This window comes from Emydura macquarii, unplaced genomic scaffold (genome assembly GCF_026122565.2).
Source record: "Emydura macquarii macquarii isolate MOO-44397 ecotype Brisbane River unplaced genomic scaffold, CSIRO-AGI_Emac_v2 contig_2994, whole genome shotgun sequence".
NCBI lineage: Eukaryota > Metazoa > Chordata > Testudines > Chelidae > Emydura > Emydura macquarii.
In genome coordinates, this window is record NW_027133131.1 from 4,118,176 (window position 1) to 4,144,363 (window position 26,188).

Here is a 26,188-nt window from a genome sequence, read left to right on the forward strand (position 1 = left end):
ACAAGAGATAGTGAGATTGAAAAAAAGAACTGATTCAAGGCAATGTTTGGAAAATTCAGATGTAGGCCAACATTTTTTAAGCTTGGGTCTTAAACTCAAGGTTAGAAAATGTTGCCCGTGTTCATTATGGTCGTCCCGTTCGTAGGTCAGTAATGTGCCGGCACCAGGAAACCGTGGAGATTTTTCATTCAGCAAGTGAGGACTTGGAATTTTGAACTTTAACTTTTGTAGCTTCTTTTGGTCGAAGAGGTAGTTGAGACGAATTTCACACTAGAGCCACTTCCACCTCCAAGGCTCAACCCACAGATGCCTCTTCCACTGCCAGAGCTGAAACTGCTTCCTCCAACACTGAGCCCACCTCCGACGCTGAGACCACTTCCACGGCAGACGCCACTTCCACCTCCCATGCCGACACCGCTTCCTCCTCCAAAGCAGACGCCACTTCCACCTCCCATGCCGACACCGCTTCCTCCTCCAAAGCAGATGCCACTTCCACCTCCCATGCCGAGACCGCTTCCGCTTCCGTACCCACCTCCAACATTTGAGGTGACCACAGCTGCAAAAAGAAAGCACCGGGTGTTTAGATCTCACTGATTGGTGGCCACTGAGTGGCAGATGGAGAGTAAAGCAAAGTAGTTTGTAAAATATATGCATGCAAGTGACTTACAAATATTCATTGCACCAACATTATCTCCACACAGCCTGTTAGGGAACAGAAGAGAGAAAAGTAAGAATGCAAGTGAAGTCCATTGACATTGCTGGTTGAAAAACGCAGAAACATTTCCAGGATTTTTTTTCAAGTAGTTGAATTTTTGTGCAGAAAACAGCCACTTTTCAATAAAATTTTCAGTTAATCAAAACCCCAATTGTCCAACAAAAAAAACCAAATAAACTTTTGATGGAAATTTAGACCAGCCTTCAGGTTGTTTTTTTGACATTTAAAAAAAAAATTGTAACCTCTCTACACACTGCTTGACAAATATTGTGAGATATTCCCCACCCAAAAAAATGAATACAATAAAATTGCAAATATATTTCATCCAAATTTTAAAACTTTTCGACCCGACTTTTCATTAACATTTGATTCCAGCAGAAAGAGAAGTTGCGTACGGGAGGAATTTTCAGGAAGGCTGAGCACCTGCTATTCCTATTGATCTCATTTGGACAATTGGGTGCCCAGCACCAATTAAAATCCGAACATAAAAGGGTTGCATTTCACGCACCTGCTCTCCTCTCCTTCCAGCAGCTTCCTGTAGGTGGCGATCTCGATATCCAGCGCCAGCTTGACGTTCATCAGCTCCTGGTAGTCCCGTAGCTGGCACGCCATGTCCTGCTTGGCCTTCTGCAGGGCTTCCTCCAACTCGGCCAGTTTTGCCTGGGCATCCTTGAGGGCCAGTTCGCCGCGCTCTTCGGCCTCAGCAATGGCTGCTTGCAGGTTGGCGCACTAGGGAAGAAAAAGAACCGGTATCGCACTATTCTTTCTCCCTAGTATGAAGTTGTCTGATCTGGCCGGCGTGCAGGTAAAAGGGATTAAGCTCCAGGCATTTAATCTTTTCTCATTAATTTTTCTACAGTTTGGCCAGATCATCAGCTGGTATAAATATTCCTAGCTCCATTAACTTCAGCAGAACTTGACTGATTTACACCACTGAAAATTCGGCTGTCTGAGTTATTGTCTAACATGTTTGCAATAATTGACAGATTCTGGTTGCAATGGAGAAAACTTTCGGGATAGGATCCTGCCGCTTAACCGTTTGGTGTCCAGATCGCCAACTGCTACACTGTGCCGCTGAAGTCAATGTGCTGGGTTGACTTTACAGGAGCTACGCTCATTTACATGCCAATTGGTTCTGCCCTATATTATGTATTCATTTTATTTCTAGGCAGAAATGTCAGGTTAAATTTATCTTACTGGCATTTTTTACTCTGAGACCAAAGGAGCCAAACTCAGCCCTGGTGCAGCAGAAATGAACAAGGTTGCATTTGCATCCATCTTAGGGGTTAAGGCTTAGAACGGAGACAGTGAAGCACGAGCACAGAAAATATCCTCCTCTGTTTTCCGTGGTGCCCTACCTGTCTTTTCACACCGTCAATGTCAGTCCGCAGTCTCTGGATGACGCGGTTCAGCTCTGAGATCTCATGCTTGGTGTTGCGGAGGTCATCCCCGTGTCTGCCAGCGCTAACCTGCAGCTCCTCATACTGTTGTACGCAAAGGGGGACACAAATCATGTTAAAGGCCATACTCTTTGGGGCAGGCATCGCATATTTTTACATATGCATGGTGTGTAGCATCATTGGTTGCTACTTCACCCGAATTGGTACCTCTGAATGCTCAGTAACACAAATAAATAAGCAATAAAAATAGTGACATACAATTGGACGTGCGACTAATTTGCACTCAACCCTCTGTTGCTGCATGGTGACTCACCTTAGTTTGGTACCAAGATTCGGCCTCCGCTCGGCTCCTGTTAGCAATTTCCTCATACTGGGCTTTGACTTCAGCAATGATGCCGTCCAGATCCAAGACTCGGTTGTTGTCCATAGATAAAACGACAGAGGTGTTGGCGATTTGGGTCTGCATCTGAGCCAGTTCCTGCAATTCATGCAAATATTCGGGTAAACTATGAGTCAAGAGACTTTTTCGCACGTGTAGAAAACTTAACTTTTCACTGTGTATCATAAGCAGAGGCTATAGCCAAGAACGGTCAGGAATAGTAAAGAAAGTCAGTGTCATTGCAAAAACAAAAAAAGCTTCAGCATTTCGCACATCACTGGGACAACTAATTTGAAACCTGCAGAAAGAGACCTCAGAAGGCTAGTACTTACTGCTTCGAACAGGGCTCTCATGAAATTGATCTCATCCATCAGGGACTCCACGTTGATACCTAGCTCCACCTTGTTCATGTAGGCAATGTCCACATCCTGAAAGATGGAAATGGGTTGCAATGAGCCAATCACTTTTATTAGCAGGCCAGGAACATGACTGGCTCATTTACTAGAGGAGAATAAATGTAAAGGATTTTCTTATGACCATTAATAGTGTTGTAGCTGAACGGGTGCTTTGAGAGGTCTTGTGGTTATTCCCTGTGTAGTGTTGGACAAGTCCCTTAGATCTGTCTGTGCCGCAGTTCCTCATTTGTACAATATGGCTAATAACCCTCTCTTTCTCCCACCCTTTCTCTGTCCTTCTCTATTGTAAGCTCTTTGGGGCATGATCTGCTTCTTCCTCTGTGTCCGTACAGCACCTAGCACAATGGTGCCCTGATCTCTAGGTGTCGTTTAAAGACAAATAATAACAAGAATCGCATTATACAAATAACACTCACCTTCTTGAGTGTCACAAAGTCATTCTCGGCAGTTGTGCGCTTGTTGATTTCATCTTCGTACCTAATGGAATGGAGTAGAGGGAGCGTTTGTGTACGCAAGTAATTGACCAAGATAATTGCAGCCTGCTAGAATAAACTTCCCCAAGAGCATTTTGTGCGTGTGCTAATCTCTACTGTCACCAGGATTTGAATTTTAGCTTTCAGGATAACTCAGGCAATGATCCGTGCGTCTAAGCTAAACCAGTTAAAACATGCAAACGGATGTCTATAGAAAAGTACTCTAGATAAAAACTTGCTGTTTTTTTTTTCTCTCTTCCTGGCAGTCAGTCATTCTCACTTCTTCTTCCCTGACAGTTTAAGGATGCAAACTCTGAAAGTCTAATGCACATTACTATGCATATAATGTAGTTATTGTATTCATATCAATAATTGTATTCATAAATCTTTGCACATTCTGGCCCTAACTTGTCAACCACAAAATATTGTTATACCTGGATCTCTTCTCCCTTCACTATACAGGGAGATTTTTTAACTCTCAATATAACCACGGGAAAGTGACATAATCCATACATTATAAGATGCATCTCCCTCAGTAAACTTGCAACTGGTGATTTGTTAGTCTTATCCCTTCCGTTTATGACAGATATTATAGTGCAGATGTATTATTTCTTTATTTAAGCACCTCTGATGCTGTGGTGATGGAGAGCAGATAGAGAGATGGACTTACTTGTTCTTGAAATCCTCAACAAGGTTTTGTGTGTTGTTCAGTTCCCCTTCAAGTCTTTCCCTGTCATTCAACAGGTTGTTCAGCTGCCTCCTGAGATTACTGATATAATTTTCAAAGAGGGGTTCAACGTTGTTTGTCACCGTTTTCTGTCCCTGTTCTTGCAGCAGGCTCCATTTGGTTTCCAGCACCTTATTTTCTTGTTCGAGGAAACGGACCTGAAAAGCACAAGGATCCAGAAAATGCTTAAATAGTTCCAAAAAGTCCATAAAAGTATTAAATTAATATGGATCCTTCAGATTAACTCTCATGCAGGTGTAGGGTCCAATCCTGCATGGTGCTGAGCACTTCCTGACAGAGGCCGAGGGCCCTCAACTCTCACTGATCTCTTAAGAGCTAGCGAGTAAAGACAGGCAGTCGCAAGAAATATAGTCAGGGCCAGATCCTCAGCTGGTGTAAATGGGTGTAGCAAATTTGACATCAAGGATCTTGCCCATATTGCAGTTTAATTAGAGGTTGAGTTCCCTCTTCCTTATACCTCATGTCACCCTTTACACCTGAGTGAATTTTAAAATGCTACCAAGACAGATTGGTTGTATTTTGCACACATTTTGCATAGGTGCAAATGAATACACATGGAACAAGGCAGGGGGAAATTAATCCCTTAAATGGAAAATAAATCTAAAATAGTTATTATCCCCCTTAACTGGGCTGAGTATAAAATGTCCACCAGACAATTTAACATTTGCTTTGACAACAAATGAATGCCGATTGCTCAACAAGAATGTAACGGCTTTTGGTATGCTCATCTTCTTCTTCTTCTTTCAAATCCGATGCAATCAACAAAGAGATGAACTGGGTGCTGTCAGGTAGGTAAGTCCTTGACTCTAAAAGAACCACCTAATGTAATAGCAGTTTCAATGTTCTCTTTTCAGCTTAATAAGAAACTTCAAGTCTGGAGGTCTGGTTCCCTGCTAGTGTCAATGAGTTGACTGGCTATTTTATAGCTAATTGATTAATAACACAAGATGATATTCAGTAACACCCTCTACAGGTCAGATGCTGATCTGAACTGCAGTGGACTGATAGATCTGCCCCACATGAGTGGAGCTATACCAGATTCACATCCCACCCCTTGCTCTGTTTGTGGATGACCAGACGATGCTGATAAGGAAATGCAGTTGTTCTTCCTCCCCACTAAACAATCAGGGCAAGGTATCTATAAAATCCTATGTCTCACCTTGTCGATGAAGGAGGCGAATTGGTTGTTGAGGGTCTTGATTTGCTCCTTCTCCTCTTTCCGCACCCTCTGGATGGTGGGGTCAATCTCCAGGTTGAGAGGTGTTAGAAGGTTCTGGTTGATGGTGACTTCTTGGATCCCACCAGGCGGGCAAACAGGGAACCCAGGGCCAACTCTTCCACCCGCAAACCCAGCTCCAGCTAACCCATAGCCACTGCCTGCTCCGCCACCGAAACCGAATCCACAGCCAGAGCCACCAGCAAAACCAACTGGCCCTGGAGCACCACACAGAAAGCCACCACTGCTTCCAGCCATGGAGATTCTCTTAGATCCACCTAGACCGTAGAGACTTCTGCTGCCAAAGCCATTACCACCACCAACGACCCTTCCAAAGCCAGCTCCAGTACCAGCACCGCAAGCTCCGGCCCGGGATACAGAGCGTGAGCTGTAGCTGGTGCGGCAGCTGTTTGGGATGATGGCAGAAGAGGCACCGAAGCCCCTTTTTGCACTCTGGAATGTTACGGTGGATTGGCGAGACATTGTAGCCGGCTGGGTAAAATGGAAGGAAGAAAGGAGTGAGGATTCTGAAGACAAGAGCAGTGCAAAGAAGAGAAGGATGAACCTCTGTTCTTCAAGGGCTGAGATTGCCTCTTTTATTTGTTTGGGGAACTGGGATTGGCTTAGTGATGTGGATTATCATCCTGATTAATTGGGTTTGGTATGCCCTGCAGCGGTCTGAACAGTGAGCTCATCCCACCTCCACACCCCTGTGCAATGAGAAAGACTTGCGTTTTTAAGCAACACTCCTATCATTTGGAAATAACTGTTGACTTTTGGCCGCTGTGTAGGCAATAAGAAATGCAGTGTTAAAGAGTTCAAGCCATGTGCTAATCATTTTGTGCCCAAAGAACAAACTGCTGAAATGTCTTACTATAAAATGTCTTGCTCAGCCCTTATGCTTTGCCATTTCCAACCCTCTTCCCTGCTTCAACCCTAAAAGCAAGGTCACCTGTATTATTCAATGCACAAATCTAGCATTTTATAAGAGAAATAAATCCTGTTCATATGCAAACATTGATTTACCCCATTCACTGCAACACAGAGAGAAAATAAAAGGTTTTGTTCTAGATTTTTTTAAACTTTCATTTTATGTGACACGTACCTATTGCCATGGCACTTGGCACTGTTGGACTACATTTTCAAAAGAACACAGCTCCCAGTGAGGATCGAAAAAAAGAGTCTGATTTCCAAAATCCTACATGCTGGGCACTTTTCAAAACGTGTCCATATGTAAAAACTAAAACAAAGAGACAGGGGAGAAGGGTAGACACCGTAAGTAGCGCTGATGGAGAATTTTTCGCAGAAAGGTTTCATGATAAAAATTGCAAATTCATCAAAACCAAAACCATTTGTGGGATAGTTTTGGACAAATTTCCCAACATGAAAAATACCCTTAAAAAAAAAATAGTTTCAAAAGTGTAGTAATGTCCCTTTTTGACAGTTTCAAAAATAAAAGTTTCGGGGATTTTCTTTTCAAAATTTAACTTAACTTCTACTAAAAAAATAAGGTTTGAAAAGAAAAATCATAACCAAAACAAAAAGATTCATCAGAGTGCCATTGAGAAGCGAAGCCAGGAAAGTAACTGAAATACTTTTTGATGGACTGTATTTACTGAGGGACAATCTATCCTCAAATTCTCAATCACTGAGGGACAAGCTACACTCATTGCTACATTTGCTTTCTACAAGCTACTCTTAGTATGATTTTTTATGCATGAGATACCTGAATATTTGGATGCTAATATTTTAACAGTATTGTTAAATTGATTAGCGTTAATTTGGGATGTTGTATATTATGTACTCTTTGTATTTTATGACTTTTAACACCAAACTTTGTACTTTTGGATATTTATGCATTATACCCAGATGTATAGAAACTCTTTCTTTAAACTCTGTATTTGATCATTTTAACATTAACGTTAATCAATATTTTAAATCTGTTCTTTTCTGTTTCTTTTTTCCACATCAGAGAAATAATGTAATGCAGCGGCTCTCAACCTGGGAAAGTGGGGGAGGTCATAACTTCCAGGGAGATCCCAAACATGTGTCAAGGGCTGCAGCCATCCTATCCCTGTATTTGTAAATGGGAGAGAGGTCCTGGTTTGATCCGTGCTACAAGGGAGGAAGTTCTGGAAAAAAAACCTCATGGAAAAGATTGAGAACCACAGCCCTTTAATGTACTGGTCTTTGTTTTTAATGCATATTATAACCTATACTGTAACGCTGAGTTATCATTGCTAGAATGGGATTACCTTCTGTTTTCAGTTGCTTGATTTAGCACTCTTAACATTGCATCAATGCTATTCACCTACCATGAGGGCTGGTTTTTTCAATACCATAAACATTTTCTAGATTTTGAAACATTTTCTCTTCCTAAATCGAAACAAAAAGTCAACATCTCCCAAATTATTGTGAAAAAAACAAACAAACTGGGAGGGGGCGGCGGGACGGGAACAATTCAGGTCAATTGAAACATTTTATTTGAAAATTCTGAATCTTTTTGTTTTGGTTTTGACATTTTCCCTCTCTTTTTTAAAACCTTTTTTTAGTAGAAGTTAAGTTAAATTTTGAAAGGAAAATCCCTGAAACATTTCTTTTCGAAACTGTGAAAAAGGGACATTACCACATGTTTGATCTTGACCGACAACACAATACCGAAAGGCCTGGACTCAGTAAAGTCACTGATTTTATATCTCCTTACGATGATCTAAAATCCATTAAGTCTTCTTTGCCCTGTGGCTGCAGAGGTGTTAATTGCCCAATTCAATCTTGAATGGTTTTTTGCAACATGTATTAACTCCTTATGCTTAACAATCTGTTCCACCTTGTCAGAGCTGTGAGACTCTGATTACCTTTGCCAGACTTGTAGAAGAGCTCTGTGTAGCTCAAAGGATTATCTCTTGCACCAAAAGAAGTCGGTCCAATCAAAGATATTACCTCACCTGCCTTGTCTCTCTCAAAAACCAGACATTTAGAATGTCATGATGTCACTCGATATGTTTCAGAGACACAAATATGAACTCACATCAGTACAGAACACCACATTTTTCTGGGAGTACAATTATGTCCCCATTAGACTGCAAGTTAGTGGAGGGCAGGGCGGGGGGTGTCAGGGTGTTCATTGCCACTCAGGACTCATCCCTAAATATTGCACCATCCCATTATTACAATCTGCAGATACTTACACATGTTAACAATAGGATTGGAGGTTTTCCCAGGGGTAAGTGCTTGTGACATCACTCTGCCTGTGTATACAGATTCAGCATGAATCAGGTCATTCTTGAATTAGTTGGGATGCACAAAACCATCCTCCCACACAAACCTCACAGTGAAACTGGACAAAACCCAGATTATCTAGTTTTTAATGTACCATTTGAATCCACAGTGACTCTGAAAGCAACGCAGGTGGTTTGCAGGAAGATGAGCCTTGAGAAAAAAAGCCAAGAAAGATATTTGACGATGCTAAACCTCCTTGCAATGTGCACTGATAATCTAGATTAGAAGAGCTGAAGAGAATTTGTAAAAATTGACTCTTCACAGGTACAAAAAATCCAGCAGGCTGCAGTCTAATGTTGCAAACTAATTTCAGTTCTGACCCCCCTTGTCTTCACAAGCATGCAGAACCTTGCAAAATTAGCCCTCTTTTGTTTTCTGCTGCACCGTGACTCTCCACCCTAGATCCCAGAAAATTTGACATAAAAGTCTTCGGCTGGTTTTTGAGATTAAAAAAATTCGAGTCACACCTAGTCAGGCCAGGCTACAGGAAACCTGGCTGCAGTTTGAACGGCAAAATTAGTAAAGGCCGGTGTCCTAATTAAGGACTAGTGCCTTCGATTGATTGGGTGGCGGGGTAATGGTTTTACTTTAACAAAGATCTGACTGTTTGAAAATGCCTTATTGAACACACTCAGTAAAAGATTTCCTTAACTTGACAGGTGAGCAATGCAATTCAGATGCACTTAACACATAGACATAGGAAGTCATGGCCCGAACCTGCAAGGTGCTGACTATACACAACTGCCATTAAAGTCAATGGAAGATGAAAGTGGTCAGTCAACTTCACGCAGAATCAATCATCTGTGTGCATAGCACCTGATTTAAAGAGTTTCCAAGTTCTTCTGGAAAATCCAGCAGGTTTATAAACCATGCAATGAGAACAGCAGCGGATAAAAGAGTTTTCAACTTCCACGGAGCCAGCAGCGGGTCTAAGCAACGTCAACTGCCAGGAGAATTCCTTCTCCTTCTTTGTTGCTTCTAAAGAAATTAAGATCAAGCTATTTAAAAGCAAGCCAGGAGATGTGTGCACCCAGTTTCCATTGATTTCACTGGCAGCTGTGAAAATCTCAGCCTAAATTCATACAAAATATCTTGAATGGAATGGCCAAGGTGCGAGATCAGATGCTCAAAACTCAGCATAGTTGTTGCCATGTGGGTCCCAGGAGATTAGACACACAACTGGGTGCCTCAAAACTCAGGGCTGTTTCAGCAACATTATCGCAACCATTCTCCATTTACATGCCCAGGTGGGCAGCTGGGACAACTCACCATAGCTCCATTGATTTCAGTAGAGCTATGCCAGTTTAACTCCACTGAAGTTATCCACTGATTTCAGTGGTACCACACCGATTTACCCAGATTGGGGGTCTGGCCCATTGTTGTAAGTGGTGTGACACCAGTTTACATCGGCCTCTTTGTTCCAGAAGTAATTCAGCTGCAGCCAGGGGAGAGACTGCCATGTAAAACTGTTGTGAGAAGAGAATCAGACTCATTAGCGTCCGGGAAGATTGCAGGACATGGCCCCAGCGTTATTATTCCCTTAGCCCAGATCCTGAACACACCAGTTGGTCAAAGCACACCACAGAACTTTCAGTGCATAGTAGCAGGGTACACATGGTCAGTTAGTGCGTGGCAAACTCTCACGCTGCAGATTGACGCCCCAACTTGCCATGCACTGAGTCTCCGTGTAGACAAGATCTCATCTTGGTTAGTTATCACACAGACTTGCCTTGGGCTAATGTCTCAAGTGAGTAGGTTCGGGTAGCAATACAGGTGGCTAGATTACACGTTGTAGATCTGAGGTCCAGTCCTGCAAACCTTTCCTCGTGGGAGTAGATTTATTCATGCAAGCAGGCTCAGAAAGCAGACTATCTGCATGAGTAAGGGATAGTCCCATAAGTAAGAGACTGCAGGATCAAGTCCAGAGGATATTTGATATTCAGGGCCTGAGTCTCAACCAACTTGCTCTTGGGTCATCTTTTGCACCTGTGCATATGTAACCCACTGGTGAACGTGTTAGAGGTCCCCTCTTTGCTTGATCCACAAAGGCTATGAGTCTGTTATCACAGCAACTTGTGTGCTTTAGAGCAAGCTGCCACCGCTCATCCTTTTAGCTCTGTAGGTTTCCAGTGCATCGGCAAAGGCAGCAGTAGACACACGGCAGATCTGCAGTGACACCAGATCAGTTCTCTGTTCACGTATGCTGGGGACAGCCTATTGGCCCCTCGTTGTGTTCACTTTGCACAACTGCAAATGACCACACTAACCACACAACGGTGACAAATGAAGACCTCAGGTTGAAATGGTTTCCTGATGGGTGAAAACTAAGGAGCCAGAAGTAGTTTATGACTGCATTCGATCCCCCTGCACCCATGCATATGCCAATCACCTACTGAAATCCCTCCTACTCAATGGTTGTCATTAGACCTCAAGTACCTGGCTTTTATCCACCTACCCCATTGTTCTCTATGCACTTGTATATGCATATGATGCCCCCTATATGTTACCTATTTGCTGTATCATTTCTACCTACTGCATCTGAGGAAGGGAGCTGACGCTCACGAAAGCTTATGTCTGCTGAAATTAAATTTGTTAGTCTTTAAAGTGCCACAGAACTCTCGTTGTTCTTGTTATAGATTTCTTTGCAAATCACAGCCCTGGATACGAAGCCGCACTGCCATGCCCACCGGTGACCCTTTTTACTTTTGCAACCTGTCTTTCTAGCCCAAGCACACACTAGGCGCGGCGCAGATTGCTGCAAAGAAAAAACTCTTCTGACCAGCTTAAAAGGAAATGAAAATAAACTAAACTTTCCATTCAGCGTTTCCCAGAGGGCGGGGACGGTGAGACGGTCGTTCATCAGAAAGGAATTCCCAGGAGAAGCCACTGACAAAAGGCAGAAGTAATGTGCAAGGAGCTGCAGCTACAAGCCTGGGGTGACTGATCATGACAATGCAGCCCCCACCCAAGACTGTTGTCGAAACATCGTGTTCTTAATACCAGCTGGAGGAATTTATTACGCACACCATGGGCTCCTGGGCCTGTGAACGAATGTGCCTTTCAGAGGCAGACGACTTTTTTGGCATTGAAAAGTCATCTGATCTTAAGGTCAGGGTCTTCTCACCCTCACCTGGCCTGCTCCAATCTCCGTGGCTACAACTTCATTTGGAGCTAGGAGCGTGATTCCCCGCTTGCGCGCACACGCTCGCGCAAGCTCTCTTCAAGCTGGTGTGCTGAAAATAGTAATGTAGCTGTGGTAGCATGCTGAGCGGGGAGTGGCTGCCCTGAGTGCAAACCCACCTGGACCCCTTGGGTACGTATTTGGGGCAGCTAGCGTACTATTTTTAGCATGCTAACTCAATGAGAACTAGACCGAAGCCTAGGCGAGCTGAGAATCACATCCCTAATTCCAGGTGTAGACGGAACCCGAGTCCCAATCCAGTCCTGAAAAGGGAGCAGAGACCGGCCTGATCCCACCAGCTGAGAATTCCTTTTACATGGGGGAACGCTAAGCACTGGCTATGCTGTTTTCTCCACCACTTTTGCCTCTCAGGCCTGGCGGAGGAGTGAAACCAGAGCGCTATGCTGATCCGGCAGGTTGTTGTATGGAGCAGAGCGGACTGTGCAAGGCTGTCATGGTTGCGAATGCAGGGGGGGCAGGGCATGGATATACCAAGGTCAATATAGTCTTGTGTGCATGTCAAAGAGCTGCAGGATCTGTGCCGGGCCTCAACTTTTAAACTGTCTCTTGGAGGAACCCCATCAGTGTGCCAGACCGCTCCTCCAAGGGGTCCCTTGCAGTTACACAGCCAAAAGTCAACATCTGAACTGGGCGTTAGTTAGCCCGTGGTCAATGAATGTTTATGGGCCCACCTTGTTGTGCCAGCCCCAGCGCCTGTTAGTCAGTGACACCATGCTGGTCAGGAAGCTGGTTCTTCAGCGCAAGGTGCAGCTGCTCAACGTATATAGCTCTAGTGGGTTCCCGGTTCAATCCCCGCTATGCCGGCTAAGGTCATCCTTGGGCAAACTCGAAAGGGTTTCCTTATCCCAGGCCCTCGCAGAGTGTGTCAATAGCATTAAGGGCGTGTTCTTGTGAAACAAGAGACCAATGCTGTGCTTCAGGCCTACTGACTAAAAGCACCGAAGTATGACTGGCCTCATTCATAATTCTGGAGGAACTACTACACTGAAGTCAATGAGGCCAGATTCTGCTCTCATTTGTCTGGGGGCAAATCCAGAGTAACTCCCCTGCCTCTAATGGAATTTATTTCAGATTTACAGCAGTGAATTAAATGCTGATGAGGCCAAACACAGGTTTAAAACTAGGGTAAGTGGGAGAAGCAATTTGGCCCAAAATTGCTAGATCAAAGAAGCATTCTCATTCCTGCTGGCCCATGAACGACTCATTCAGTAATATCCAAGCTCAGTAGTTTCTTTCTTAATAAAGGTTAGGCTACCCGCCCCCGTCTCTACCTTAGAATGGTGGGAGTTGGAAGAAAAGATGTAGGCAAAATGCTCACCCACGGTCATAGGGTGCAGATCTTGGCTGCTCAGCCAGGATTTTCAAAAGATCATTAAAGGAGTTAGAGGCCCGATCCCTAATGAATTTACAATAGGATTTAGGGGCAACATTTTTCTAAAATACCTAAAGGATTTAGAACCTCAAGTCTTACTAACTTTCAATGAGACTTGAGCCCCTAAATCACTTAAACTCTTGGACTGGAGGTGATCCAAACCAAATTTCTTAGGAAGATTTTGGATCTCCCAAACAATACCCGAGCTGCTCGTCTCAGAGCTGAGGCTGGCGTGAATTCTGTTCTTTTCAAAGACCAATGCTGTCATCACAATGTTTGGCTTTGCATTCATAGTAGGTATCCACAATGTTTTCCAAAGCTACGTGCCTTAAAGGAATGGATCAGTGGGGTTTTTTTCCATATAAATTTCCTTGATTAGAGTACATTCAAAATTCTCTGAATTCTCTAGGCCTCTCAGAAATGGAAATGATCAGATTTAAGTTTAAAAATGTGAAATCCATAACCAGATAGAGATGAGGGGAAATTAATAAGCAGCTTTTTCTGCTACAAATATGTTACCCTGGTTCCTGCTTGTTAAAAAGCCTCTTGATATGCCAGATATTTAGACCATTTCTCCAATAACAAGTTAAGGAGGGCCTTTATAGCTCTCTGTTTCCAAACTGTGCAATCAGTTTACTTAGAAGGCCAATCTACTGACACTGAGAAATACAAGTGTCTCTCTCCATGCAGCTGTGGCCCGGTGGAAGACCTACCCCTTTATTTATTGGATTGTAATTTGAATTGCTAGTGGATATCAGAGGTTTTGTCCCAGATGCTATGACATTCCAGAGTGTGATCCAGACCAGTGAGGGGCTCCTTCACCGTGGCCCTGCAACCTGTGGTGCCTCACAATGCTTTGCGGCTGTAGCTCCCCACCTGGGCCCCTCACACACAGCCAAACAGCACGCAGGTCATACCCTGAGTGTCCGTGTATTGCTGCAGCCTGCCAGCTACATACCAGCCACACTCTGGTATCCACCAGCCTTGGTTACCACATGCAGGGTGACCCCAACACACTCCCAGTCCCAAACTTTCCTCCAAAACATTGTTCTGCTCTGTCCAGTCCTCTCCTGGACAGTTCAGATATTTTAGGTCCATTTCCCCTCTAGGGGGATCCATAGCCAACAGTTTACTACTTTAAATAGAGTCACCTGCACAATTCAGTTTAAACACAATTCAGCTGAAGCACAGCACTGGATGAGTTTGATTAAAGAATAGAACAAGGGTATTTGTAACAGGGTGCTGGGGGTGACCTCCTGGCCAGCCCCCTGTCACTCCAGTCGTTATAGCAGAGGGGCAGCAGAGCTGATTAGCTGGGCTGTGGTCTGATTACCTGAGCGGAGGCAGATGGCAGCCTACGCAGGCTGAGAAGTTGCTCAGGCTTGATCAGGCAATGGGCAGTAGCTGCCCCGCTGACCCAACAGGGTTTATATGCCGGCTCAGAAGGGATGAGAAGAGGCAGACAGAGAGAGGGGAAGGGAGTGTGGAGTCTTTGCCTGTCTCCCTGAACAGCCGCAGAGACTGCTGGCTGAAGCAAGACATTTTAAGGTGCTTGGAATTCACGTACACCTTGTAATTAAAAGCACTGGTGACTGCAAACCAAAGGGGTTTTGAGTCCTTTGTTGGCCAGAGAGGAACTGAAGCAGAGGGGCTGCAACAGAGGAACCCCTTATAGTATTTAACTACAAAGAAATTTTTAAGTGAGTGAGTATAAGGCATTAAAGTCAGAAATGGTTACAAGAGAAATAAAAATAAGTTTTGGGAAACTAGGCTTGGTTCAAGGTGAAATCCCTTACCACATGTTTCCAGTAATACTGCTGACCAAATTTTCAGGGCAGAATCTGCTCCCAAAGTCTGTTTCTTTTGTTATCTTAGGTGAAGGAGAGATGGATAGGGAGAGAGACCTTAAGGTGTTTTTGCCCCTCACTTTATAGTCCAGTCCCCCTTTGAAATGCATTTTCCTGCGGGTTACCCCAGAGAAAGTTCATTCCTGCTGTGAGGACATAGATGAGTCATGCAGTGAAAGAGGTTTCGTGCCGCCTTATTCCCATCTCTCAAACTCAACTAGTCTTTCCTGGCTTCTCATTGGCTAAAGCAAGCACTTTTTGGGGAATGGGCAATATTTTGGACCAACTATCTAGAGTCAAGGACTATTAGTGTCCTTTTCTCCTGTTGACACTGAGAAGAAATTTGTTGTCTTAGCCTTTGAGGACAGACCAGAGTGACTATCTCCAGAGCAGATTAAGATGAAAAAATTAGAACTAGTGAAAATTTTCCATTTAAATATTTTTGGATAGAAAATACTTTTTCACTGTAATGAAAATTTCCATAAAAAAATGTTCAGTTTTCCTAGAAAAATGTCCTGTTTTCCTCAAAAACCAAACAATGTGAGGTTAGGGGGTTTCCAAAGAAAATGACAAAAAGTTTCTAATGAGTTTTGCTTCATTAAAGATTTTTTTTATATAGATTTGGCTGGGAAATTATTTTTTCATTTCTTCATGAAAAACATTGATGAAAATGTCATTTCCCAACCAGTTCTTTAAAAAAAAAGAAAATCTTCAATGAATCAACCGTTATTAGACACGCAAGAGAAGATCAAAGCAAAAATCATTGATGTAAGGCAGATCTCAGTCAGAGACCACACCTAGCCTTACTCAGGAACTTTATAGTGACAGCAGAGATGGGTCAATGACTAAATTACTTTCAGTTGCCATAAGAGTGCGCGTCAGTCTTGCCTTCTGTTCCTCTGCATCACAGCAGCTCAGAGATCAAGTCTGTCAGTGAGACGCTACCTTTGCTCCAGGACAGATCACGCCTCCAATATCCAGATAAGGATCAGTTCCTCCGAGCATGGATCTCACCTCTCCTGCAGGGAAGGGGAGGTCAGACAATTTCACAGCACAACCTCCCTCTGACTCAGACCTTGAGGTCAGGGTTGCACAGATTGGGTGGGAGATGGAAGAGTGGGTGGGCTGACTTTGGGCAATGAGCTGCACATTGTCCTCACCTACTTTCCATGTAGAAGTTAGGAGGTGAAGATAATACAGCCTGGGGGATCTCCTTTTTAATGGGGAAGAGCCCTTTAAGGATGATAGTGGCCAGGGCAGAGACAATCATGGCAGGATGGCAGGTCTCCAAGACATTCACACTGCCAGGGAGCAGGAGTCGGGGGACAAGGTCCTGAACAATTGGTGGACATGAACATGACCTCAGAGGGGCATAGGGGGAAAAAACCTCATTCCCAGAAGGAACAAATTGGGATGAACTCCACAAGGGCATTATCATGGGACAGGAAGATCCAGTCCTTTGCTAGCATGTTCCCGCCTGCCAGTGGTACCTGGCGGCCACTCACTTACACGCTTAGGTTGCTTTGAAGTGTAAGTGTGATCTGCTCTCTCCTGGACGTCTTTTCCCGAGGCAGTAACCTTCGCTGTAGCGTAGAGTTCTATGGGGAGGAAGGGGTAACTTCTCCTCCGTCTCTTCGTCCTGCTCAATAACCACAGTTTTTATAAATGACCCCCCCCCTACTGCAGATCTGCAGTCTCAGATCCTCCTTCGGAGAGTGTAGCGTTTCAAAGGCTCCTTTGAATCACAGCCTTTGATCCTCTCTAGGAATTATTTGGGGGAAGTTCTCTGGTCTGTGTTATGCAGGAGGTCAGACTAGAGGATCACAGTGGTCCCTTTGGACCTTGGAATCTGTGCACCTCTCAACCTGTGGAGGGATTATCTGAGTGCTCTCATTATCGTATTCTGCATACAACCTCTTTGACTCTAAGGGCGTGATTCCCAGCTGCAGAGCACATTCTCCAGTCATTTATGTGGCGTATTGAAAACTGTACTGAAAATTCGAAGCCGTCTCTTTAAACCCCCCAGGGTTTTCCTGGTCAGGTTTGCAGGCGAGGGGGCTCAGCAGGGAAGTGTGCAATCTGGGTCTCACTGCAGTTATTGCATGCACTTCATGCTGCCGTAAATCACTGCGCAAGGAGCAGGACAGTGAAGGATCAGGCCCTAAGCGTCTAGAATTTGCCCCTAAGGGGCTCTTTGCTGTGTTTGACCCTGTGTGTCATCCAGAAGGAAACTCTTATTTGGTTCCACTTTCCAAAGGAGCTCTATTGCCTTATGAGATCAAACGTGTCAATAATTATAGTCGATACCACGAACTGCAACTGGTCCATCCCCCATCTAGTGGGCGTCAAGGGGTGGTTAATGGGTTAACCACTAATCCAGTTCACCAAACTAGAACATCAGTGGGCGGAGGGAGGCAGCCAGCTCCAGGCAGGTCCTGGAGAGTCCCTATCTGCTCTCAGGCCCATCCTGAAACCTCTGGGCCCCACAGCGGCCTCTCCAGACCAGCTAGGTCCCACTGTCACCTCCTTCCCCTCTCCCCAGCATGTGTGTGTATACATGGGGGCAGAGCCTTCACAATATTTCCATTGCAGGGCACTAGCTCCTTCTGTTCCCCTTCCCCCCCACCCCAGTTCAACCTCTCCTGCTATTTAGCAGGGGTGTTGGCGAAGCAAGAAGCTACGTGGGATGTGTTATATGTGTCGACTGAGATTTCCAAAGAAACCTATGGGCTATTACGCACCCAGCTTCCATTGTAGGCCCCGTTAGAAACTGCCCTACCTTAATTTATCAGGGGCATGGACAGGACTAAGAGATCTGGTTTCAATGCAAGGTAGAATGTATGCTCTTGCAACACTTATTTAATCAATAGTCTAACATCGCTTCTTTCCTCCTGGGTGGAGGGTAATTCTCTGCTCCTGCTTAATAAAACAAAGCCCTGGAACCCAAGCTGTTGGAAAACACCCTGGCAAATGTAAACTGGTGCTAGTGAATTTGGAATTTCCCCTTGGGTCTGTCCCACAGTCATGTTGTTGGCTACGGTATCTGATCACAAACAACCCGGTTGGAATTACCCTGCATTGGATCATTTGTGCAGTGACCTGCATGAAATACGGCCAGTGTTTCTTTCCTAACAGACACCCTCTCCTACTGTTACTTCTCTGGTTGTCACCAGGAGTCACATTGTAAAGCCCCATACAAAGGTGCTGTGCTATTTTGCTGACTCGACCTGGGACTCAGACTGGGTGGGTCTCATTAGCACCACCCAGCAACATGAAAAGAAAAACTGTCTCTCTGGAGCATGAGCGAGCTAGAGGGAAGAGTGGAGAGAAATCCTGAACAGTCACCATTAGAGGGAACGTGGGGACAAAGATGTTTGTAAAGCCATGTTCTAGCTTTTTTAGCTGAGATGTTTGGTCACCTCGGGGATGTGGATAGGAATCAGGCATCCAATTTCTCTAAGACCCTTTGAAGATCTCAGCCTTCGTTAAAAACAAAGTTAAACTACAGAAAGGTAAGGGCTGGGTTGTAGTCACTGTGAAGGGCCATCCACAGTATCTATTGCATGTATCTGCTATGGTAGGGCCAGTTTGGGGATGTCCCCCGTTCCCACTGTATTCCACAAATTCTTACTCTGAAGGCACTGAATTGCATTCATGTATTTCGGGTTACGTCAGCATTTGCACTGTTAACTAAGGGGTTTTCTTTAGGGAGGGAGAGTTATAGTGCTTTGGACATTGCGAATAAACATTAACGCACGAAACCTTGCTTAACATTTGGGATGTCCTACCCACCCCTCTCCTCCTTGTTCACTTCTTCAAATACGGGCCCCTTCAGGGGAAAAGGAGGATTTTTTTTTCTTTTGTTAGCTTCCTAGACTGAGATTTAGGAGGCCTAGGTTGTGTTCTTAGCTCTCCCCCAGGTTTTGTGTGAGACCTTGGGCAGCTCATGGAATCTCTCTGTGCCTCAGCTCCTCATCTGTAAAATGGGGCTAACGCCTCTTCCTTTCTCCCACCTTTAATCTCTTTACAACATGGGGACATCTACAATGAAGCTGAGAAGAGCTACCAGCTTGGGTAGCCATAGCGTGCTAGTGCACTAAAGATTTCTGCATAGCCACAGCAACATGGGCAACGGGTAGGCCTAGCCACCCGAGTATGTAACTAGGATCTCGACCAGGATTGTCCTGGGGCGGCTATCTTGCACCGCTGTCCGTGCTCCTGTTTTTAGTTCACAATCTTGTTTCAAGTTCTAGCCAGTCTGCAAATTTCACCTCCCAGCTGCAGTGCAGACCTATAGTCTGTAAGCTCTTCAAGGCAGGGACTGTCTCTTGCTAGGTGTTCGTAGAGCACCTAGTGCAACAGGGACCTGATCTCAATGGGGGTTCTCTTGGTGTACGCTAATACACAACATAATGTTTTGGGGGAGGAAAAAACATAGCAAAACAGCAGGTTTAAAAATGACAAATGCGGTTTATTAGACATACAGTACCATACGCCTGAAAGTCAAGGGGCTGTAGCCGTGAGGACAAAGAATTAGAAATCAGTGCTGCGAGTTCATGCATCAAACAAGCAAATCACCTTCTCCACTGGATCATTCACAAAAAAGACGGAGCTGAAGATATTTTTAGTGGCCAGCAGGACGCCTGCAGCTTAAAACACAGGTTGGGGCACAGATCTCATCTCCTTGTTATTTTCTTTGGCTAGAACGCGGGGATTTGAAATTTCATGGGGCTGTTGCTCTAATTTTCTTTTTTTTTGCTGTCAATTAAGTGAGCGTGCTCAAACAGGACAGGATTTCAGACAACCTGTATCTAGGCAAGTTCGCACAGCATGCACATGGAAATATCTTCTTCCCATCAGCTGAAGTGCTGGATTTAACTGGCAGTGGTGATCAGACAGGTCCCGATTCGGCAAAGCGCTTCAGCTTATCTTTCAGTACACGATTCCAATGGGAATTAAAGTGAAAGCACCTGCTGAATCAGGAGCAAAATCTGGCCTCTGTGTTCTTCAGACCCCCACACATGCAGGAGATTGCAACAAATTCTTAGGAAATGGTTTGCCTTGGCCAGCAACATTCCAGATTCCATGGGAAGATCCTGGCCTGCACCCAATCCGCAGGGAAAAAGGTGAAAGGACAAGCATGAGCGGATTAGAGCGGCTATTTACACAATGGATTTCAAGGGCTGCACTTGCTTTCAGCAGGTAGGAAACGTGTTTTCATTCATGCGGGGAGCGTTGGCGTCTTCCTCTTTATCTGATGGTTTTTTTGCTGGTTGTGGTCTTCGAGACGATTTTCACGCTGGAGCTGCCGGACCCTCCGGAGCTCAGGCCTCCACCCAGACCTCTCCCGCTTCCGGTGCTGAAGCTACTGCCACCTCCCATGCTAATCCCGCTTCCATAGCCATATCCGCTGCCGCCGCCACCGCCGCCACCGCCAAGGCTGAGACCGTAGCCGCCGCCGCCTCCTCCGCCACCTCCCAGGCTGAGACCGTAGCCGCCGCCTCCTCCGCCACCTCCTAGGCCCAGGCCGCCTCCGAATCCTCCTCCCAGGCCACTTCCACCTCCGTAGCCAGCGGCAGATGAGGAACTGACCACAGCTGCAAAACAACAACCACGACAATTGAGATCTCGGAGGTTTCCAGAGGGAAACCCAACCCTTTGGAAATGCCAATGATCGGTCAGAAATCGAGACACTTACAGATGCTCACGGGTCCAACGCCCTCTCCTGCCAGCCTGTTATGGAAGAGAGAGACAGGAAGGAAAGGATGTAAGTGACGCCTTGAGTAACGTAGATAACCAATCACCAACACAGATAGATTCGTAGATACTAAGGCCAGAAGGGACCATTGTGGTCATCTAGTCTGATCACCTAAATAACCCAGGAGTGAGAACCTCACATAGGGATTCCTGCATCCATCACTCCTGGTGGAGCCAGAGCACATCTTTTAGGAAGACCCCCAGTCTTGATTTAAAGATGCACAGTGGTGGAGAATCTACCCTGTCACCAGGTAAATTGCACCTTATTTCTAGTCTGAATTGTTTTAGGAACAAAGGCTGGAATTTTCAAAAGGGCTGAGAGGAGTTAAGCGCCCAATTCCCATGGGCTTTCAATGAGGTGTGGATACCCTTTGAAAATTCCAGCCGTGAGCTCTGTTGCTTATTAGAGCCGACAGGTATTTTTCAGGATTGGAAAAAGCAGTGAAAATCTTTTCTAAGAACATGGAAAATTAAAAAGGGGAGACGGGAAATTTTCTGAATGTAGGTGAATTTTTCCCTTCCCATTTTTCAGCCAGCTACAGAGCCAGTTGAAATTTGTTCAAAGTCCAGATGAAATTTGTAGGTAAAAATGTAGAATTGTGACGAAAACAATGGGAAGGGAGGGAATAGCCACCAGCCCTCCTCCCACATATAGTTTTTTCAGCCGGATTTTTTGACCTTATGAAGGCTTCTGGCGCTAGGATTCCCATCTTTAAACTCTGAATGTCAAACATCGCACATCCGCCTGATCTAATCTAGCTAATTGTACTCATCACCTTGGAATTGCATTTGCAATACCTTATCGCATCTCTGCTCCAACCGCAGCAGCATTTTACCTTCTAACTACTGGGACATATTTCCGGTATCACCTACAATGCGCTAGGAACTGTGCGTACATGAAGGAAGCCACCTTTTTGCTCCAGAGCGCTCATGCTAAAATGGGCCCTGTATTCTATTCCTCATTGGGTGTCATTGCAGCGTGTGTAGACGTACCCAAGACGGCTCTGATCAATCCAGTGCACTAAAAATAGCAGTGAAGCTGTGGCAGTACAGACTAGCGACTGGAGTCCAAGCTTGGGTATGGACTCAGACTGCCCATGTGCCAAGACTTCACGGTTATTTTTAGCAGATTAGCTCAATCAGAGCTGGCACAGGTGCTGCAGTCACATCGTCCCTGTACACAGACATGCCCTGAATTATATGGCTTAGGGTTCCAAACTCGCATCCTGCCCTCAGGGGAGCAATGGGGTTGCTCACTTGCCTAAAAGCTGCAATAGCATTGCCTCCCGCACCCACCTGCTCTCCTCTCCTTCCAGCAGCTTCCTGTAGGTGGCGATCTCGATATCCAGGGCCAGCTTGACATTCATCAGCTCCTGGTACTCCCGCAGCTGGCGCGCCAAGTCTGCCTTGGCCTTCTGCAGGGCATCCTCCAGGTCAGCCAGTTTTGCTCGGGCATCCTTGAGGGCCAGCTCGCCACGATCCTCGGCCTCAGCAATGGCCGCTTGCAGGCTGGCGCACTGCAATCCAGGAACATTGAAGTGTTATTTAATGGGGCGACCGAAAGCTCACCCTGGGCATGGCCGTCCTCTCTAGCCCCAGAGTGGTAATTAGATCATTGAAGCGATTAGCATGAATCCCCTTTGACTTATAACGCGGCAAATCAGTAGTCACCCCACTGAAGTCGATGTGTATGTTCTCAGTGGTGGCAGATGACAGAACTAGGAGCAATGGTCTCAAGTTGCAGTGGGGGAGGTCTAGGTTGGATATTAGAAAAAACTTTTTCACCAGGAGGGTGGTGAAGCACTGGAATGGGTTACCTAGGGAGGTGGTGGAATCTCCATCCTTAGAGGTCTGTAAGGCCCAGCTTGTCAAAGCCCTGGCTGGAATGATTTAGTTGGGGTCGGTCCTGCTTTGAGCAGGGGGTTGGACTAGATACCTCCTGAGGTCCCTTCCAACCTTCATCTTCTATGGTTCTATGAGTCTCTTCTGAACAGGTGCAAATCAGGAGTCACTCCACTGAAATCAGTGGACATGAGTCTCTTTTGCACGCACCATTGTAAATTGGGAGACACTCCATTGAAACCAATGGGTATCGTTTCCCTTTTGCTTGCTGTATTGTAAAACGGGAGTAACTTCACTGAATGGAATGGGTGCAAGACTCCTTTCACTCGCATGGTGTAAATCAGCAGTAACACCATTGAGTGAATCACATTAATGTAATTAAGGGGCAAACAGATATATTGACACAATCTCTGTGGTTCTCAAGCTTATCTGCGGTGTGTATGGCTTCTTAGGTAGAATTCCTCCGGCAATGATATGGCTGGATCCTCATCTGGTGTAAACCAGAGCAGCTCCATTGAGGAGCAGAGGGGAAGGATGGCCTAGTGACTAAAGAACGAATCTAGGACTGGGGAAACCTGGGTGCCAGTCCCTACTCTGCTACAGACTTCCTGTGTGACCTTGGGCAAAGCCCTTTGATTTTCTGTTCCTTAGATCCCCATCTGTGAAATGGGGCTAACAGTACTGCCTTACTCCTTGGAGAGGTCTTGAGGCTGAATACACTGAAGATTGTTAGGTGCTGTGTTGCTACTGTGATGGAGGCCGTGTAAGGATTTATGGTGCATAGATTCACATGAGCTGGGGCACATAGCTTGGCCTCCCTGCTCTGCTATAGACTTCCTGTGTGACCGTTGGCCAGTCACTTGAGGTATGTCTCCACTGTAATCAGAGGTGTGTATGCAGCACGTGTCGATGAACATGGGCTCGCTAGCTCGCTGCATGGACCTGCCCAGGTCTCAGCCCATGCTGCTGTGACTTTACTGCCGGTGCAAGTCAAGCTGGCTAGATCTGAGCTAGCTCTGGTATGTCTGCAGGCGCGCCTCTGATCGCAGTGTAAACATGCCCTCAGTCTCGCTCGGTGCCTCAGTTTGCCCACCTGTAAAATGGGTATGAGAGCCCTTCCCTACATCCCAGGGGCACTGTATAAATGCACACTGAGGAGCAGGAGAGATACTATGGTACTGAATGCTATGCAAGCATGAGCTCTTTGTATGCAATGCCCAGTGACTCATGCAAGCCAGGGTTTGGACAGCTTCCCTCACGCTGGCCTCCCCGTCTCTGACAAAGCGAGAAGACCCTCAACCACCCTCCCGGCTCCCAACCCATCGGCCAAACTGTTATTCAGCACATAAGCTCCCCCCGCCTGCCCAGGTAATGAGAGGCTTCACCCTACCTGCTTTTTCACGCTGTCGATCTCGTTCCGCAGTCTCTGGATCATCCGGTTCATCTCTGAAATTTCGACCTTCGTGTTGCGCAGGTCGTCCCCGTGCCGCCCAGCGGACATCTGCAGCTCCTCGAACTAAATATTCAGCCATAAGGGAGAACACGACCCATTACTTATTGATGGACTGGATAGTATCCATTTAAATAGTTTGGGAGCCCTACGTCTTGGCCTGCACAAGCCAACAGACACTAACATACATAGACCTTGTGTGTCTGTCTAGCGTTAGTCATCCCAGTATTTGACATAAATGTGTCTCCACCTCTTTGTAATGTTGTGCATGGAGCAAAAGACACACGGGTCATTACCCCATCATAGAAAGCATATATGACCTAGCACCTGGAAGGCTGTAGACACCATGGCCTAGTGGTTAAAACAGTAATGTGTGGGTGTCACATAACCTGGGTTCTAATGCTGGCTCTGACACGTTGGGCAACCAGTGTCAAGTCACATAAACGGTCCCTGCCTGAGTTTCCCCCCATTGAAAATGATACTTACCCACCCCTGTGAGCATTTTGCGGTCTAGGGCTGAAAGTCTCCGTGTAGTAGTTTACTGTTATTATCACTCTGTGCAATGAGCCCGGTTCATGTGTGGTGTAATTTGGTTAGTCTGAAATGCGATTCTATCCCCGTTGAAGTCAAAGATAAAGTGCCTATAAGGCTTCCATGGTGCAGCGTAAGGAACTGCATTGCATGCAGCAGATAAGAGGAATAAAAAAGCCTAGAACCTCATTGGCTGTCAGTCCCACTTACGATCCCGGTTACTCACCTTGGTCTGGTACCAAGACTCCGCCTCAGTTCGGCTCCTGTTGGCGATGTCCTCATACTGTGCTTTGACCTCCCGGATGATGCTGTCCAGGTCCAGGCTTCGGTTGTTGTCCATAGACAGGACGACGGAAGTGTCGGAGACCTGTTGCTGCATCTGGTTCAGTTCCTACAAAACACGCCAAGCCTGAGTCATTTGCGTTGTACGGAGAGCTGACAGCCGGGAAACCACTGGGGTCCTGAGATCCCTGCCCACCCCGCTGACCACTTGTGTTTCATTATTTCCTTGGGCTCCTATGTCTGTCTGTCAGTATTCACCATTTGTCTGATACTTAGATTGCAAGTTTTCTGGGGAAGGGACTGTTTTTTTGTTCTGCATTTGTACAGCACCTAGCACAATTGGATCCTGGTCTGTGACTTGGGGCTCCTAGGTGCTACTGTACACTAATAAATAACATACAGCACCTAGTACAATTGGGTCCTGATCCCTATTGAGACTCCTATGTGTTACCGTAACACATCTAATAAATAATAATAGACCTGATCATAACACTGACTCTTGTCCTCCAAGAAAAATGGTGAGCAACAATTTTTCATTCAAAATGTTTTGATTTTGGGGGAGAGGGGATGTGGAGAATTTCAAAAAGTAAGAAAGCCACATTTTTTTGTTTTGATTTCATTTGAATTGGGGGGGAAAAAAATCATTTCTTTTTGGGACTTTTCAAAAAAACCGAACCCGAAAAGCAAAATGGAACAAAGAAACAAACAAAAAAAGGTTTTCATTTCGGTTGGAAATTTTAATTCTCTGCTCTGTGTGATCTTGGGCATATTTTTGTTTCTCTGTGCCTCGGTTTCCCCTCTGTAAAATGAGGGTGATAGCACTTCCCTACCTTCCCGGGCTGTTGGGAGGATGAATACACTGAAGATCATGAGATGCTCATACACCATTTTAAAGAGGACCATAAAAATACCATCAATTGATGCCTCCCAGTCATCAGTGCAGTAGGGCGGGGAACACGCTACGTTTCTAAACCAGTGGGGACAGCTGCTTACCGCTTCATACAGAGCTCTCAGGAAATTAATTTCATCTGACAGGGAGTCTGCTTTGGCCTGCAACTCAACCTTGTTCATGTAGGAGCCATCCACATCCTAAAGGAAAGAAGGCAAAGGTCATGGACAGCAAGATGAGCTACAGAAGTCAGCCAAAAGGCCCTGACGGCAACAGCAAAAACACCCGTCGGCTGTCGTCAGTCTTAGCAGAGTGTGATCGTCTAAGCTGTCGCTCTGTCGCTCTGTCCAAGTTCTTTTAAAATGGGTCATCAAAGGGCAAGTCCTTTGC

General features: G+C 45.6%; 1 protein-coding gene across 1 annotated transcript in view; it reads right to left on the bottom strand.

Moving 5' to 3' along the window:
- Nucleotides 1-218: 218 nt before the first annotated feature.
- LOC137140887 (uncharacterized) overlaps nt 219-26,188 on the bottom strand; it is a 30,337-nt gene continuing 4,367 nt past the window's right edge. Inside the window, exons 4-20 of the mRNA XM_067529574.1 lie at nt 25,903-25,998; nt 24,854-25,018; nt 24,037-24,162; nt 22,101-22,321; nt 20,746-20,780; nt 20,311-20,644; nt 16,212-16,348; nt 15,993-16,066; nt 5,291-5,839; nt 4,054-4,268; nt 3,327-3,387; nt 2,827-2,922; nt 2,429-2,593; nt 2,074-2,199; nt 1,224-1,444; nt 668-702; nt 219-556 (exon numbers count right to left, since the gene is read on the bottom strand). Coding sequence (XP_067385675.1) covers nt 219-556; nt 668-702; nt 1,224-1,444; nt 2,074-2,199; nt 2,429-2,593; nt 2,827-2,922; nt 3,327-3,387; nt 4,054-4,268; nt 5,291-5,839; nt 15,993-16,066; nt 16,212-16,348; nt 20,311-20,644; nt 20,746-20,780; nt 22,101-22,321; nt 24,037-24,162; nt 24,854-25,018; nt 25,903-25,998 — 2,994 coding nt within the window. The remainder of the gene's footprint in view (nt 557-667; nt 703-1,223; nt 1,445-2,073; nt 2,200-2,428; nt 2,594-2,826; nt 2,923-3,326; nt 3,388-4,053; nt 4,269-5,290; nt 5,840-15,992; nt 16,067-16,211; nt 16,349-20,310; nt 20,645-20,745; nt 20,781-22,100; nt 22,322-24,036; nt 24,163-24,853; nt 25,019-25,902; nt 25,999-26,188) is intronic.